Genomic DNA, 15318 nt, shown 5'->3' on the forward strand with positions numbered 1-15318 from the left:
GGTTTTCCTTATCTGCAGTTATTTGGTAGTGGAAATACCTCAGCCTCTCCCTAACTGTGCTGTGAACTCCAGGTGGACCTGGCACTGCGAATAGTAGATTCACCCTGCCATGCAGACTCCAGGTCTGACTGCTTCCCTGCACTGGGAAATGGTGATGGGCAGACAGAGTATGGTAACAAGGGGTAGCCTGAGACTGGGTCTTCTGAATATTTGTTCATGTCCAAGTCCTTGGAGATAATGTCCAGCCTGCTGGACAGCATGCCTAGGACCCCATGTAGTGATGCGAACCAAGGATCGGCTTGGTGCCTGCTCTGAATCCTCTACTGAAAGTGTTTACTGTAGGGGTTTTGAGTGTCTTTTGCCAAGCAGTAAATGTAATCTTCCCTTTCGTGTCAGTGCCGATCATGCAGCACCATATCACTATATCCATTTCACAGGCACCAATCCCAGGGAGTGCTTCCTCTCTCTGCTTGTACTGTAGGCAGTTCTTGCCCCTTGAGCACAAGTACGCCATCCAGGTTATGCTTATTGGACAAGCACTCCTACACTGTGTATAGGGCTAAAGAAATGCATGTTCATCTCCAGCTAAAGATTGAGGCTCACCTTCGTTTCTCTATACAGCTATTCCAACTCCATTTCTTCTCTGCAGCCCTGGTAATATATTACTTCGGGGGGGGGGGGGGGTTTCTTTACCAAATATTAAAAATTCTGCACACAATATTTTAAAATTCTACAAAATTCTGCATATTTTATTTGTCAAACACAATATAATCATGCCAGTTTCAATTATTTTGGTAATTTTATTTCAAAATACCTGTCAGCAAGTATGTCTGTAACAATACAGATGACAAAAAAAGATTCAAAAAATATTTTTTGACACACAGATTCCTTAATAGATATATTCATACAGAACATTGAATAATCCATTTAAACGACAATGCAGAAACTTATTTCTCACATCCCTTAGAAGCAGTGCAAAGGCTTGGGGGGTCAGGGGTAATGGAGGACCTGAGGGAGAAGGAAGTAGTTTCTGGGAAAGAGCCTGGGTGTAAACTTGGAGGGTTGCCAGGTGTGGGTGGGAGAAGTGTGGAACAGGTTTTTTTAACGGCGGGGGAGGGATTGTTGCGGAGCCTCTCCCATGTAGACCCTGGCTGACCCCTAGTCTCCCCCATTCAGTCAGGCACATCTGTCCTGTCCCCGTGTGGCCCTGCACCCCAACTCAGCCATCGCTGTCCACATGTGTCCTTGCACTCCCCCACCCCTGGGGGCCCTACACACCCACTCCCATTCAGCCCCTGACTCAGTGCTGTCACCCCACTACCTCCTGTTCCTCCACCCCAGTCTGACCCATTCTGTCCATCGCCCCCCATATCCTGTGCCTCCTCATTTGGCCCTGCGAGTAAGGTGCTGTGAGGAATGCAGCCTCTCCTCCTCCGTCTCTGTGGTTGGCTGAACTGGCTGCCCTCTCTTCTGGCATCACAGCAGCCCTTAGTGGATGAAACATGTAACTACAGCACCTTCCTGGCACAACGTTTTCTGTGGGGCAGAAGGGTATCTATGGGGAGTCATCAATTCTGCATGTGTACAGTGGTGCAGAATTCCTTCAGGAGTAATACGTTGTTCTTTAAAGTGACTTACTATTCATTAATCACATCTGTTCTGTGAGACCTGAAATAGTACAATGTGTAAGAAATAGGGCTGTCAATTAATCGCGGTTAACTCATGCGATTAAATTTTTTTTAGTTAATCGCAGTTAATTGCAGTTTTAATCGCACTGTTGAACAATAGAATACCAATTGACATGTATTAAATATTTTTGGATGTTTTTCTACATTTTCAAATATATTTCAATTACAACACAGAATACCAAGTGTGCAGTGCTCACTTTATATTTTATTACAAATATTTTCATTGTAAAAATGATAAAAGAAATAGTATTTTTCAATTCACCTCATACAAGTACTGCAGTGAAATCTCTATCATGGAAGTGCAACGTACAAATGTAGATTTTTTGTTTGTTTTTTGATACAATAACTGCATTCAAAAACAAAACCATATAAAACTTTGAGCCTGCAAGTCCACTCAATCCTACTTCTTGTTCAGCCAATCACTAAGAAAAATGTTTGTTTACATTTACGGGAGATAATGCTGTGCAATTCTTATTTACAGTGTCACCTGAAAGTGAGAACAGGTGTTCGCATGGCACTTTTGCAGCTGACATTGCAAGGTATTTATATGCCAGATCTGCGAAACATTTGTATGCCTCTTCATGCTTCTGCCACCATTCCAGAGGACATGCTTCCATCCTGACTACGCTTATTTTAAAAAAAAAAAAAAAAATGCATTCGTTAAATTTATGACTAAACTCCTTTGGGGAGAATTGAATGTTTCCTGCTGTCTTACCCAAATTCTGCCATATATTTCATGTTATAACAGTCTCGGAGGATGACCCAGCACATATTGTTCGTTTTAAGACAACTTTCATTGCAGATTTGACAAAATGTGAAGAATGTACCAATGTGAAATTTCTAAAGATAGCTATAGTACTCGACCCAGTATTTAAGTATCTGAAGTGCCTTCCAAAATCTGAGAGGGACGAAGTGTGGAGCATGCTTTCAGAAGTCTTAAACGAGTAGCACTCTGATGTGGAAACTACAGAACCACCAAAAGGGAAAATCAACCTTCTGCTGTTGGTATCTGACTCAGATATCGAAAATGAACATACATCAGTCCACACTGCTTTGGATCGTTCTCTAGCAGAACCAGTCATCAGCATGGACGCATGTCCTCTGGAATGGTGGTTGAAGCATGAAGGGACATATGAATCTTTAGTGCATCTGGCAAGTAAATATCTTGCGATGCCAGCTATAACAGTGCTATGCGAACGCCCGTTCCCACACTGGGCTGAAATTGTAAACAAGAAGTGGGCAGGATTATCTCCTGCAAATGTAAACAAACTTGTTTGTCTGAGCAATTGGCTGTACAAGAAGTAGGACTGAGTGGACTTTCTAGGCTCTAAAGTTTAATGTTTTGTTATTGAATGCAGGTTTTTTTGGTACATCATTCTACATTTGTAAGATCAACTTTCATGATAGAGATTGCACTATAGTACTTGTATTAGCTGAACTGAAAAATACTATTGTTTTTTACAATGCCAATATTTGAAATAAAAAATGTAATCTGAGCACTGTACACTTTGTATTAAAATCGATATCTGAAAATGTAGAAACACCCAAAAATATTTAAATGGTTTTCTATTATTTAACAGCACAATTAAGATTAATTTTTTTATTGCGCAATTAATCAAGATTAATTTTTTATCATCGCTGGACAGCCCTAGTAAGAAAACAATGATATTGGGGGAAAATAAAAACTTACTATTTTCCTGTTTAATAGGAAAGTATAATATGAGTATAGATAGGCTCACAAAATAATTATTGCAAAATAAACATTGCAAGACAGTAGATACCGTCCTGAGGTTCCTACTCAGGCAGAGCTCCCGCTGTACTTAACCAAACAAAAAAACCTTTGAACTACTCAAGGTTGTGTATCAGTTTCACAAAGGACAATTCTCAATTGTTTCCCATGTAGCAATCGTGTCCTTTTGTTACCTTTATATAAAGGAAAGATGGAGCCTGTTCCCCAAGCACTTTAGTCTATTAAAAGTTTCAATCCAATAATAGTTTTGTGTGCATAAAAAATGAAGGATCAGGATGCATCTGGAAAAATGTGTATTACAGTATGTGGAAAGTGTTACATGAACAAGAGCACTAGGTCTTAATTTTTGTAAGTGAAGTAAATTTTAGTGCTCCTCAAAGATGCTAGAGTGGCAGTCTTACAGACTGACAGTTTCTAGTTAACCATGGAATAAGTTTAGGATAGGATGCAGCAATGGAAAGATTTGTGTGCTCCCCTAGCAATAGGCCTAAATTATATTCTTGGAGGACCACCTGTAGGAATGAGAGAGTAATCAAATATTCTTACCTGTACAGTCCTTGCCTCTGAGATTGCCAGGAAAGGTGGGTTTCTCTGTGTGTGTGTGTGTGTGTGTGATCTGGATACCCATCTACCAGGAACTAGATTGAGTTCATCAGTTTGATCCACAGAGGCTACCAGATGATAGCTTTCAGTTGCTACCCAACTTGGTTAGATTTGAACTGGTCACTGAGAGTGAAAGACTCCATATCCCATAAATTCTCTCATGTTTCATCTAGTCCATCCAAGATCATCCTTGTGTGTAGTTCAGTTGTGAACTGTGTTCACATTTGACATTGCTGATTACTGATGGCATATAGAAAATTGTAGTGTGTCTAGGATGTTCTTTAGCATTGCTTGAGAAGGTGAATGTGATTTCAGGCATATAATAAGTTGAATTTTTATGGCTGTGAAGCCCTTAATGTCTCTTACCTTTTGTATTACCTTTATTGACTTTGTAATTTTCTTTTTTCAGAGCTTAAAGAAGCCCAGAGGAGAAAGAAACTACTGGAAGAACGATGTAGACTGGAAGAAAGCATTGGCAATGCAGTTTTAATTTGGAACAATGAAATCTTGCCCAACTGGGAAACTATGTAAGACACAGTATGTTTTACATTGTGCTTAATGGTAACTTTCTATATCCTGATATATAGTAAAGGATTAGTCAAGATTACTTTATTTTTAGAGGTGCCAGAAGCTAGTGTGTATATCAGTCAAAGGTGACTTGCAAAAGGAATTGGCGTGTTTAAGGAAGACATTCAGGTGGTTCTGCCAAAGATGATGGAATTTTGTTAATTCAGTTTCCTTATTACCTTTAATAGAGTCTCAGAAATTAGACAATCAGACTGAACATAGTATATTATACACATAGTTATTACATAGAGCCATGTAGCCCTCTGTTTCCTGACTACAAAAACAACAAGGAGTCCTTGACTATACAGCCATATAATTTAAACTGGTTTGAGCATGTTAATTTATGGTCTCCCTTGCACGTGGAATAAAACCCATGTTTCAGAGATGTGCTTCATCACAATGGCCACTTCTCTGTAACTGCTGTTAATGAAAAGTAGTGAGTTTCTGAATCTTGCTTTAGTTCTTGGTGTGGGAGTTTAATTTGTGTCCATTTCTAATAACCTTTTCAGCATGTGGTATACAGCAATGATGTTCAAAAATAATCTAAGATCAGGGAGTGGTTGGTGTCTGGGACCTCTGTTAGAAAGCTACTAGAAAAAAATAACACTTACAGCCATCTATTTGTCAGGACTTGATTCTCCTTGACTGCTTGGGCTTTTGATTTATGTACTCCCAGATGTGTCTGTAGATTTAAGCACAGGTATGACATTACTAATCCTCTTAATTTACATTGGGATACACCATGTATGCCAAACCAAGTGGTTGGAAAAAAAGAAATAGGGAAAACCATAGTTTAAAAAAAACAAAACAAAAAAAAACCCCAAACCCCTCTTTTCACAGCTAACACTTTTTAAAAGACATAGTGCAGGCAGTTAGCATGCCTAAAAACATCAGTGTGTTGCCTACTGTAACATTCGGCTGTTCACGTTTTTTAAGGGTTTTATTTGTTTCATTTCTGCTTATTTGACTTAGACAGTGATTCCTGAATGGAACTTTTACTCCTGGGGGAATTCTGTGGCAAAAAATTTAAAAATTCTATACACAATGTTTTAAAATTCTACAAAATTCTGCATATTTTTTGTCAAAATAACACAATATAATTATGCCAGTTTCAATTATTTTGGTAATTTATTTCAAAATGCCTGTCAGTGAGTATGTCTGTAACAATACAGAGGACAAAAAAGATTCAGGACATGTTTTTTTGACAAATAGATTCCTTATTAGGCATATTAATACAGAATTTTGAATAATAATTCATTTGAACGACAATACAGAAACTTATTTCCCACATCCCTTAAACAGTGCAAAGGCTTGGGAAGTCAGGGGTAATGGAGGAGCTGAGGGAGAAGGAAGTAGTTTCTGGGGAAAGCGCCTGCATGTCAACTTAGAGGGTTGCTGGGTGTGGGTGGGAGAAGTATGGAACAGGGTTGGGGGGGGGGAGAAGGCAGGGGAGGAAGGGGAATGGAGGGATTGTTAGTGAGTTGGGGAACCTTCCCCATGCAGAGCCTGCCTGACCCCCTAGCCTCTCCCAATCAGTCAGGCACATCTTTCCCTGACTCCATGTGTCCCTGCACCCCGTACCCATGTTGCCCTGCACCCCATTCCCATTCATCCCCAGCCCAGTCTGTCCCCTCCACTAGCCTTTCTGAATCGTGGTCTATGTGACCACCCATAGCAAGCCCATGTGCCCCATTCTGTCTTTCTCCCACCTCTCCTCCCCCCATGCCTCCTAACCTGGCCCAGTGGGCAGGGTGCTGTGAGAAAAGCTGCCAGCTGCTATTGCCAGTGAGCTGGCTGCTCTGGTGTCACTGTAGCCTTTGGTGGGCAAAATACGTAACTGTAGCACCTCTCCAGCAAAATGTATTTTCTGCAGAGGAAAAAAAAGTCTGCCAGGGACATGAATTCTGCATGTGCACAGTGGTGCAGAATTCCCCCACAAGTCAACTTTGCATGATCATACCATAATGATCAAATGTGATATAAATAAAAGATTAAAAAGCAAATAAAAGATTAAAAACATCCTGGCCAGCTGTGTATTGGAATGTGTCGGGTACTTGATGAAGGAATTTCTAGAGAACAGAAAGAAGAAATTAAAAACCAATTAAAAATTTAAATCTCTATTTTAATAGTTGAAAAAGTCCTAATTTTACTTTATTAATTGTCCCTAAAACTCTTTTCGACTGACATTTGTAAAAGAAAGTAGTCAATCCCACAAACAAGGGCCTTGAAAGCTTACCATTTCTAGTTTATACAAAAGCATAACACAGACTTTCGGTTAGTGCCTTTCTTGTCGATTTACTGATCCTTAGAAATGTGAAAAATAGAATATTGTGATCAAAATAAATCCACTTGATTCAGTGGTTAATACAGCAGTATGTTAGGTGGATATGTTTCCATGGTTTTGCCTTCCCCTTAAACACACTTACCACTGGTGTTCAAATGCTTTCACAATCTTCCTCACAGCAGCCTTAGAATTATTGGCCATCAATTTAATACGGTTTAGAACTGTTTCACTGAAATGTTTTTGACTCTTGCTGTCTCCATCTCCAAATTTGCTACTTCACGTGCTGCAGCTATGTACCGTGCTTTCTGCTCCCAGAGAGTACACACAGCTTAACGGTTGGAAAATTTTCATCTCATGGGCAGGGTTTTGAATGGGGGAGAAGATAATCTTTTATCACTGGAATGGAAATATATTTTATACTGCAGACCTGGGTTTGTCCAGTCTCTAGTTCATGCAATGGAAAGTTTTTTTTTCTTTCCCTTCTCCTAATCCTCCCTCCACTCTCTCTGCTTGCGCACTTTCTCTCTCTGTCTCTCTCACGTTGGCCCATACAGAGTGGCAGATTTCTAGCAGTCTTGGTTGCAGGGTTCCAGTCGAAAGCCTTCAGTTTGAGGAAGAAGGTAATGTTAAAACAAAGTTCGAAGTCTAGATAGTACAAAAGCATGAATGAGTGCTGCACAATCCCTGTCTGATTTCTCAGGCGGCCCATAGCAAGCTGACATACACCTGGGCCTGAATCCTCCAATGCAGTAACACCACCTTCTACTACCTATAGTTCAGTAGAACACATTTTATTTTAAACAGGTGCTGCTCCCGTAAAGTTCGAGAATTGTGGTGGCAAGGTATTCCTCCAAGCGTGAGAGGCAAAGTCTGGAGCTTGGCAATCAGCAATGAGTTAAATATCACCCATGGTGAGATTGACATGTATTCTGTCTGCATATTGAGACACTCAGATAAATCATGCTTTAGCAGAGAGACTTCCATTTAGTTAGAATGTGTTAGAATTTGGGGGAATGATGAAGTCATAGTCAGTTGTACTTTGCTTTCGTTTAAGGATACCATGTGTTTTTGCTCCACGCTGCGTATGGTCGTCTTATTCCATATGGGGTGTTTAATTTTGGGGGTGTTCTAGGGATTTTTTTTCCACTGCTCAGTCTGAGTCATAGTTCTGGAATATTGCTGCGCATTGCTTTGATAAGTAAAGATGTTCAGAGTTAACAACCCCATTTCAGAGTCAATAGAAAATAAGATATTTCATATAATTACTGTTAATTATGTAGTGCCTGTGGGTGTGCACATACTGGTTTTATTCTGAAGTGAGACACCTGGTCTGTGAGTGAAGGAGAGACTAACTTGGAACAAAACCTGCTGTGGAATTAGTCCTCCTTCCCACATGTTCATTAATGATGATATCAGTAATACATTAGTCTGTGTCCTTGATTTTGTACTATGTTATTCTTTCAGTCCTTTTATTTTTAACCATTCCAAAATGACAACAAAAGGGAAATGCTGTGGATTTGCCGATACTCTTGTGGTTTCCTTCTACTGCATATGCTTTTTCTGTGGCTGTTCAGTGTACCTCAGAAATTGCTATAGGATGGAACTGGAAGAATGTGTGTGCTAGTTGTCACAGTTCTGGGTGGAATTTTGAGTGCCAGAGGTCTGTTACCCAAACAGATGCTAAGAAATATTTATATAATCTGTTCCACCCAGACAGTTACTTCTGCTCACTGCATCTAAATTATATCCTGATGAAACAAATCTTCCAGCACCCTAGCTTACCTAAAATTCAATTAGTTTTTTACTTTACGGATACTTACTTTGTTTGTTTGTTATGGGGGGCAGGGGTTGTTAGCATGCTGACGTAATCAGTAATTGAAGATGGATTTTAAAAAGTACTTGTTTTTCAGAACTCTATGATATTTGCTTGGCTCGTGCCAAAGAGAGGTGGCGATCACTTAGCATAGGAGTCTCTGAAGGAGAATGTGAAGGTATATGTTTTATTTGGCAAAATATTATTCCGTATTGTGTGATAACTTCCTCTTCATTACAAAATGAAGAGGTGGTGGTTTTAAAATCATTCCTAAATGTTAAACTAAAATAATATAGTTTAAAAAAGCTGGAAGAAATATCATCACAGTAGGTGTGGGATATGTGGTTGGTAAAGGGGTATTAAAAACACTTCTGCAGGAAGGTAAAAAATGAAGTGTTAATCTCTTGCATGCGGTAGTTTACTGCATTATTTTCCTCTTTAACGTATCTTTAAATTCAGTTGTATATAATTTTTAAAAACTGTTTTTTGCAAAACTTTCCTTTACCAATAGCTTAAAGATTTTTGGATGAATGGTTTATATAAATATTTTAAGCTTGCTGTTTATGTTGTAATACCTTAAGATGTGTTGCTTTCTCTTCCTCTAGTTCAGGAGATCTAAATTCTTTGAAACTTTAGTAGTAGCAAATTGCTTTCTTAATAGCTCAGTGTAACATTGAGTTCCCATGAGAGAGCTGCAAGCCTATTGTTACAGACTCAGCTTGTTGAGATTTTTCCAGTTGGTTGGGTGTGGAGAGAAGAGATGAGAAAAAAAATCTGGGTGCTTGAAATAAGATACTTTAATCTGCGAGGATGACCACCTCTCTAAGGAGTGATGATGAGCAGAACCATGAATGCATTATACAAGGGCATTTCCCAAGGAAGTCCTGTTCTACTAAAACATCTTATTTAGGCTATAGGGATGCTATCTAATATAGTTGGGGGTTTTTTAGCTTCTTTGACTATTCATTGTCCAGAGTTTATATCAACATGTGGTTAGAGTAAGTGCTAGGTAGCAGCAACTTGTACGTTGCCTTCTCTTCAAAAACCCAAGCAGGTAGAGTTGATACTTAGCAGGACAGACAAAACATGAATAGATAGGAATGTTTGGACACTGTGGGGGGAAAAGTTCATGTTGTAGGTGCATGTTTTCTTTGATTAAAATTCATTTAAGAAGTTGCTGGGGAAATATTACAATTCTGCATCATCTGTAAATGTAAATGCAATGCCAAATTAAATGTGCAAAATACCAAATTTACTCGGTGTATGAGACATGGGATCACTTTAGTTACGTCTTTTGCAGAAAATTTACATAGGTGCCTTCCAAAAAACCTTTAGCTAGAAGTTAGAGGTGTAGGACAGAAGCTGTCAGTCTCTATTTCAGTTACCCTTATGCAAAACCAATCTTTTTCAGAGCGGTTACTTGCTCTGCAGGCCCTCGGCATCCTAGTGTATGGTACACGGGTTTGTGTATGCCCCCTGACTTGGCAGTAGTGCCTTCTTCTCTCTGATATCACTGCATTCAGACTTATTCAGGAATAACCTGCACTATGGGATGGCTTCAAGCCTGTGTGTGTATATTAAAAGGTATTAAACACAAAATTGTATTTTGATTTCTGCAGATGCTGGATTTTCTGCAGCAGACAGGGAAGCAAGTCTGGAATTAATAAAACTGGATATTTCTAGAACGTTTCCCAATCTCTGTATTTTTCAGCAAGTAAGCGATTTAATTTTTAATCACACAGTATTTCTCAGTGTACACTTAAGTAGTAAAAACAAATTTTTGAAAAATCTGCACTGAAGTACAGTAACTCCTCACTTAAAGTCATCCCGGTTAACGTCGTTTCATTGTTACATTGCTGATCAATTAGGGAACAGGCTCCTTTAAAGTTGTGCAGTGCTCCCTTCTAATGTCGTTTGGTAGCCGCCTGCTTTGTCCACTGCTTGCAGGAAGAGCAGCCCATTAGAGCTCCCCATTTCCCTAAGTTCCCTGTGCAGCAGGTGCCCAGCAGGCTATCAATTGTCAACAGTTCAGCTGTCCCTCCCCTGACTGCCATGTGTTGCTCCTGCCCTCTGCCTGGGAGCCTCCTACTTGCTGTGCGGGGGGGCGGCGCTAATGTCAGGGTGTCCCCCTCCCCAGCTCCTGCACCCCGCTTACCCCATCTTCCATAGAGTGGAGGGGACATAACAGGGTTCAGGACCGAGGGAGCTTCCCTGGCAGCAGCTTCTGTCTCAACTTGCTGATCTATTTAAAATGGCAGTTAACTTAGGGTGGGGTCAACGTACTTAAAGGGGCCTTGTGCAGCTCGCGCGCGCTCTCTCTCTCACTCACACTGTGTTTCTGTCTGCTATGCTGTCTCCCCTCCCTCCATTCGTGGTGCCTTGTAGAGTGTGAGGCTACATTAACAGCAATGGGTTAACCCCTGAGGGCTCAGCTGATTGCTAGTTCATCATTTAGCAGTAGGGCATTCCCTGGGAAATATCCCACCCTCTGACTTCAACACCTCAACCAAGCTGCACAACCAAGCTGCACAATCATCGTTGTGTACTAGTATTAAATTGTTTTTTTTTAAACTTAGAGTGTGCGCACATGCACAGTCTTTTTTGTCTGGTGAAAAAATTTTCCCTAGAACCTACCTTCCCCCTCCCCCATTTACATGAATTCCTATGGGGAAATGGGATTCGCTTAACATTGTTTCGCTTAAAGTCACATTTTTCAGGAACATAACTACAATGTTAAGCGAGGAGTTACTGTAGGTTTATTTTGTGTTCTCGGTGTAGAAGTCTTAAATACCAACATGCAAGTTTGTACTAAAGTGATTAATATATATGAGTAGTTTGTGGTAAAATTCATGTCTGGTGTTCCTGAATGATAAGTATAAAAGATTTCAGCAGAGCCTAAGACTGCTCAGTGTAATGTATGGCAACATGTAAGACTTCTCAGGGCTTGAAATTAACATAGAATCATAGAATCATAGAATATAAGGGTTGGAAGGGACCCCAGAAGGTCATCTAGTCCAACCCCCTGCTCAAAGCAGGACCAATTCCCAGTTAAATCATCCCAGCCAGGGCTTTGTCAAGCCTGACCTTAAAAACCTCTAAGGAAGGAGATTCTACCACCTCCCTAGGTAACGCATTCCAGTGTTTCACCACCCTCATAGTGAAAAAGTTTTTCCTAATATCCAATCTAAACCTCCCCCACTGTAACTTGAGACCATTACTCCTCGTTCTGTCATCTGATACCATTGAGAACAGTCTAGAGCCATCCTCTTTGGAACCCCCTTTCAGGTAGTTGAAAACAGCTATCAAATCCCCCCTCATTCTTCTCTTCTGCAGGCTAAACAATCCCAGCTCCCTCAGCCTCTCCTCATAACTCATATGTTCCAGACCCCTAATCATTTTTGTTGCCCTTCGCTGGACTCTCTCCAATTTATCCACATCCTTCTTGAAGTGTGGGGCCCAAAACTGGACACAGTACTCCAGATGAGGCCTCACCAATGTCGAATAGAGGGGAACGATCACGTCCCTCGATCTGCTCGCTATGCCCCTACTTATACATCCCAAAATGCCATTGGCCTTCTTGGCAACAAGGGCACACTGCTGACTCATATCCAGCTTCTCGTCCACTGTCACCCCTAGGTCCTTTTCCGCAGAACTGCTGCCTAGCCATTCGGTCCCTAGTCTGTAGCTGTGCATTGGGTTCTTCCGTCCTAAGTGCAGGACCCTGCACTTATCCTTATTGAACCTCATCAGATTTCTTTTGGCCCAATCCTCCAATTTGTCTAGGTCCCTCTGTATCCTATCCCTCCCCTCCAGCGTATCTACCACTCCTCCCAGTTTAGTATCATCCGCAAATTTGCTGAGAGTGCAATCCACACCATCCTCCAGATCATTTATGAAGATATTGAACAAAACCGGCCCCAGGACCGACCCTTGGGGCACACCACTTGATACCGGCTGCCAACTAGACATGGAGCCATTGATCCACTAAAAATAACATAGCTTTTATGGGAATCCTCCTTAATATGCTGCGACTGTTCTTGCTCTCCCTTTCTTCATGGCTCAACCCTACTGCTAGTCTAATAGATAGAGCTAAACCAACTTGATTAGTGTTCAGCTTCCTTGGTACTAATATGTAACAATGCATAAAGCCGTAGTGTGTTTCTAATGCTTATGTCCTTCTGCACTTTGGTCATTAACCTGTTGGACAAACTGAATGTGTTTGGAATAAATAGGCATGGGGAGGTGTTCCTTAGTCACATTACAGTGATGCATTCCACATAAAAGTTGAAAGTTTCTGATTTTTTTCAAAGAAGTCTAGGGCAGGGTTCTCAAACTTCATCACATTGTGACCTCCTTCTGACAACAAATATTACTACATGATCCCAAGAGGGGGAATGAAGCCTGAGCCCCCTCCGGGCGGGGAGAACAAAATCCAAACCCCACCACCCTGGGCAGGGGGGCCTGTAACCTGACCCTCCCCCGCCCCCCACCAAGGGATGAAGCTGAAGCCCAAGTCCAGGGTGGTGGAGCTCGGATTGCAGCTTTGGCCCCAGGTCCCAGCCAGTCTAAGGCCAGCCCTGGTGACCCCATTAAAATGGGGTAGCGACCCACTTTAGGGTCCTGACCCTCAATTTGAGAACCGCTGGGGATTTGGGCACATCTTTTATTAAAATTACTAGCCTATGTGTCTAAGGGTATGTCTACACAGCAAAGAAAAACCCACAGCTGGCCCATGCCAGCTGATTCAGGCTCACGGGGCTTGGGCTGCAGGGCTGTTTCATTGCTATGTGGACTTCTGGGCTCAAGCTGGAGCCCAGGCTCTAGGATCTTGCGAGCACAGGAATGAAGCAGCCCCACAGCCTGAGCCTGAGTCATACACTAAATCCTCTACACAGCTTTGGATCCTCTCTCATTGTGGATATTTACAGAAGTTGTATGAATCATTTTTTATTTTTCGTTATAGGGTGGTCCTTACCATGACACGTTGCACAGTATTTTAGGAGCCTATACGTGTTACAGACCCGATGTTGGCTATGTAAGTGAAGTTATATGTTGCAATTATGTGAGAGTTTCTGTTCACTTGCTAGGCTGTTCTAAAATGATTTTGTGAGGATTTTTGGTTTTGCTGTACATCTTTGGTTACCTTTTGGTATATTTTATACAAAATGTTGTGTCAAGGGATATGTGCACTGTTATGTTTTGCTGTTACACTGCTAGATTTGAATGTTTTAATGAAGTAGAGATAAGACTTTAACAAAATCTAGGGCGCACATATGTGCTGAATGAAAATTGAAATATAAGCCATCTGGTTAAGTCACTCTTCTGAACCACATACTGTATTTCAGTGCAGTCTTATTGAGGTGACAGCTTGTTAAAATTGTATCTCTTCTCCAAGATGGCCTCTGTGTTCACACTTCTGGGATGTGTGCCCCAGCACTGCAAAGCTTCTGGAACATTCTGTAAAGCAGTACCCATTGGGACTGCGTAAGCTCCCTCACACCACTGAACAGTCGGAGTGCAGGTTATAAAAGGACTATATGGCCGCAGCTGGTTCATTCAGTTGTTTTTCCATGGCCAGCTGTGGACATAAAGTTATTCAGTCTGGCTCTGGATCAGTTATTTTTGGCAGGGTGGGAGTGGAGGAGGTGGTAATACCCCAAACCAGAATTTCCTTTTCCTCTTTTGTCAGTTAGTATATTTACGATGTTTCAGTAGTATATTTACGATGTTTCAGTAGTTGTTTCTGTGATTTTTGGTTGATCTGTTTCCTGAGGAACGGGAGAAGGGCAGATATATATGATAGAGTTCATGGTTCTCTGTTCGTGGAGGACAGTATGTACACCCACTGTTCTAAACATCTGCATCTTCACAATTCAGGCCTACTTGGATTGGCAGCAGAGGCTCCAAGCTTTCCTCACTGAGGAGGCCAGGTCCCTTGATCCAGCATCAGATCTGTTTATACCTCTGAAAAGGGATAGCAGAGACCATTTTTGGCTTCATTGTCAGGCAAATCAGGATAAGAAATCTCAGTTGGACAGATTAGAAACCTTAGGTCCCTAAAAGGGATGGAAATGGGTGGTTAAGTAGGCAACATAGCGCTCAAATACATGGTGCCTTAGTCCATGCTAGCTGGGGTGTAAATCCTAATGGCGGTGGACCCTGCTGGTCCACTAAAAATTCCCTAGTGCACATTAACATAGTACAGTCTGAAACAGGACTACACGAATGCTCATTTGGGGACTTGTAGCATGTGCCAGCAGGATCCACATAGGCTAGTTAGTGCACAGCATGCTGGTTTGCACTGGAGTTTACAGCCCAGCTGGTGTGGACAAAGTCACTGTGTAGACAAGCTCATAGAGTGGATTAGTTTTACATATGTTAACCAAATCACCTCCAGCAACTAGCAGTGAATAGAAATTATACTCCATGCTGCAAAGAAATGAATGAAAGAATCTACAAAGGGAAGAGAGGAAGGGAGGGAAATAGATGTTAAACTGTCTCTGGACTCTCAGGAAACATGCCACATCTGAGGTCTTGCAGACAGGGAAAACATACGAATAGTCAGTGGTAAAGCAGATATGAGGCGCTTCCCATTGTCCTACTTCATTTGTTG

General features: G+C 41.3%; 1 protein-coding gene across 7 annotated transcripts in view; it reads left to right on the forward strand.

The window, feature by feature from the left end:
* The window catches only part of TBC1D14 (TBC1 domain family member 14), a 122496-nt gene that overhangs the window by 85582 nt on the left and 21596 nt on the right, over window positions 1–15318 (forward strand). For all 7 annotated transcript variants that reach the window (XM_048848944.2, XM_048848945.2, XM_048848942.2 and 4 more), the window contains 5 exons: window positions 4451–4568; window positions 7697–7803; window positions 8803–8883; window positions 10325–10419; window positions 13669–13740. In XM_048848944.2, coding sequence (XP_048704901.1) covers window positions 4451–4568; window positions 7697–7803; window positions 8803–8883; window positions 10325–10419; window positions 13669–13740 — 473 coding nt within the window. The remainder of the gene's footprint in view (window positions 1–4450; window positions 4569–7696; window positions 7804–8802; window positions 8884–10324; window positions 10420–13668; window positions 13741–15318) is intronic.

This window comes from Caretta caretta, chromosome 4 (genome assembly GCF_965140235.1).
Source record: "Caretta caretta isolate rCarCar2 chromosome 4, rCarCar1.hap1, whole genome shotgun sequence".
NCBI classification, from domain to species: domain Eukaryota; kingdom Metazoa; phylum Chordata; order Testudines; family Cheloniidae; genus Caretta; species Caretta caretta.